Source organism: Chaetura pelagica, unplaced genomic scaffold (assembly GCF_000747805.2).
Source record: "Chaetura pelagica isolate M959 unplaced genomic scaffold, ChaPel_1.0 scaffold956, whole genome shotgun sequence".
In the NCBI taxonomy this organism is placed as follows: domain Eukaryota; kingdom Metazoa; phylum Chordata; class Aves; order Apodiformes; family Apodidae; genus Chaetura; species Chaetura pelagica.
Window position 1 is genome coordinate 57,263 of NW_009953746.1, and position 2,024 is coordinate 59,286.

General features: G+C 57.1%; 1 protein-coding gene across 1 annotated transcript; it reads right to left on the minus strand.

The window, feature by feature from the left end:
- Positions 1-921: 921 nt before the first annotated feature.
- LOC104391440 (G-protein coupled receptor 12-like) lies at positions 922-1,899 on the minus strand. The gene has a single exon (XM_010000714.1). It carries the CDS (start codon positions 1,897-1,899, stop codon positions 922-924), a length of 978 nt encoding a protein of 325 aa, XP_009999016.1.
- Positions 1,900-2,024: the final 125 nt, after the last annotated feature.

Below are 2,024 nucleotides of genomic sequence, written 5' to 3' on the forward strand. Positions count from 1 at the left end.
GGGGGAGCAGCTCTGGGTGCCATAAGAGGAGGGGGCAGCACCCAGGGGACCCCCCAACCCCCCCCTGGAGCTGCTGGGGGTTTTGGGGTGTGGAGCCCCGAAGGCAACGAGCACTAGAGGGCAGCAAGTCCCGGCGCTGGGCTGGAGGCAGGAGCATCACATCCCAGCAGCATTACAGAAACCATCGATAAACGGCTGGATGGCTGGGAGGGGGGTGGAGGTTTGAGTCCTTCCTCCCCCAGCCGGGGACCCCCCAACCCCCCCCTGGAGCTGCTGGGGGTTTTGGGGTGTGGAGCCCCGAAGGCAACGAGCACTAGAGGGCAGCAAGTCCCGGCGCTGGGCTGGAGGCAGGAGCATCACATCCCAGCAGCATTACAGAAACCATCGATAAACGGCTGGATGGCTGGGAGGGGGGTGGAGGTTTGAGTCCTTCCTCCCCCAGCCAGTCCTCCCCGTGCCCCCCTCCCTCCCCAAACGTGCAAAATATATGTATTTTAATTGTCTGAGGTCAATAATGAGGCTGTAAAAACAAAAAAAAAAAGCAAGAGGGGAGGGAGGATGTTCCTGGCATCACTTCCCTCCCCCTTATAAAAATAAAGCATCATAAATACTTGTAAAGAAAATATGAGGATCTTCCCCTTCCTCTCTTGCCCTCGGGCATAAATATAGATTAGATTATGGATTAAAAATATGGATTTTTTTCTCTCTCTCTCTCTCCTGTGCATTCAAAAAGTGGAAAAATAGAGAAGGGGCCTGTGCACCAAAGGATGGGGCTGGGAAAAGCTGCTCGATTCCAAGACTTCCTGAGTGTCTGGGAATGAAAAGGGGAGGGGGAGAAAAATCAAAGAGAAAAGGAAACCCTTCAAGCAGTTGGTGAGTGGAAGGTGCAGAGGGGGTGGGGATGGGGAGGACACAGACGTGTCAGACGTCACTGGGGGAGTGGGAGCGGAAGGGGCTGGTGGAGGAGAAGCACCCACAGCACAGGGCACACAGCACCTTCTGGATCTCCTGGTTCCTGAAGGCATAAATGACAGGATTGATCATGGAGTTGTAGGTGGCCGGGAGGAGGGTGGCGTAGGTGTAGAGGGCTGGGTAGCTGCTGTCCCCCAGGAGACAGTAAATGGCAAAGGGCAGCCAGCAGGAAGCAAAGGTGCCCAAGATGAGGGCCAAGGTGGCAATGCCTTTCCGAGTGGTGTCGTAGTGAGAAGTGGCCAGGAAATGTCTCTGGAGGGCAATCTGGTGGGCGTGCCTGCAGATGATCTTACAGATCTGCACGTAAAGCTGGAGCATCACCGCAAAGATCATGAAGAAGGAGACGGAGAGGATGACGAGGTGGTTCTTCATCAAGGGCTTGACGATGCTGCAGGAGGAGGGCTCCTTCAGGCAGTTCCAACCCATGATGGGCAGGAGCCCGAGGCAGATGGAGCCTCCCCAGGTGAGGACCAACATGATGTAAGTCCTGGTGACCGTCCTCTTGGAGTAGTAGGTCAGGGCGTTGTAGAGGGACAAGTAGCGGTCGATGGTGACGGTCAACAAGCTGCTGATGCTGGCGGTGAAGGAGGTGACCAGGAGCCCCAGTGTCAGCAGCCTGACCACCTCTGATGGGATGAAGTAGACAAAGGCAAAATGCAGGATCAAACCCAAACCAGCCAGGAGGTCAGCGGTGGCCAAACTGCCGATGAGGAGGAACGTGGGAGCCCGGAAAGCCGGGCTGTGGAAGATGAGCAGCACCACGACGGCGTTCTCACAGGAGATGATGGTGCCAGAGATGCAGAGCACAACGTCCCACGGGTTCAAGACCAGGGGTTGTACCACAGATTCTAGGTCCAAGGAGCTGCTGGTGCCATTCCGGGCAGCAAACTGGCCTTGATTGGAGCTGGGAGGCTCTTCCTCGATCATGGTGCTGGAGACAGACCTGCTGGAGCCCAGAGCAGCCCCCTCAGCACCCACTGCACCCGGCAGGGACCCCCCTGAGCCCTCCCTGTGCCACCCAGTCAGGGACAGTCCTGTCTCCCCCCCCCACC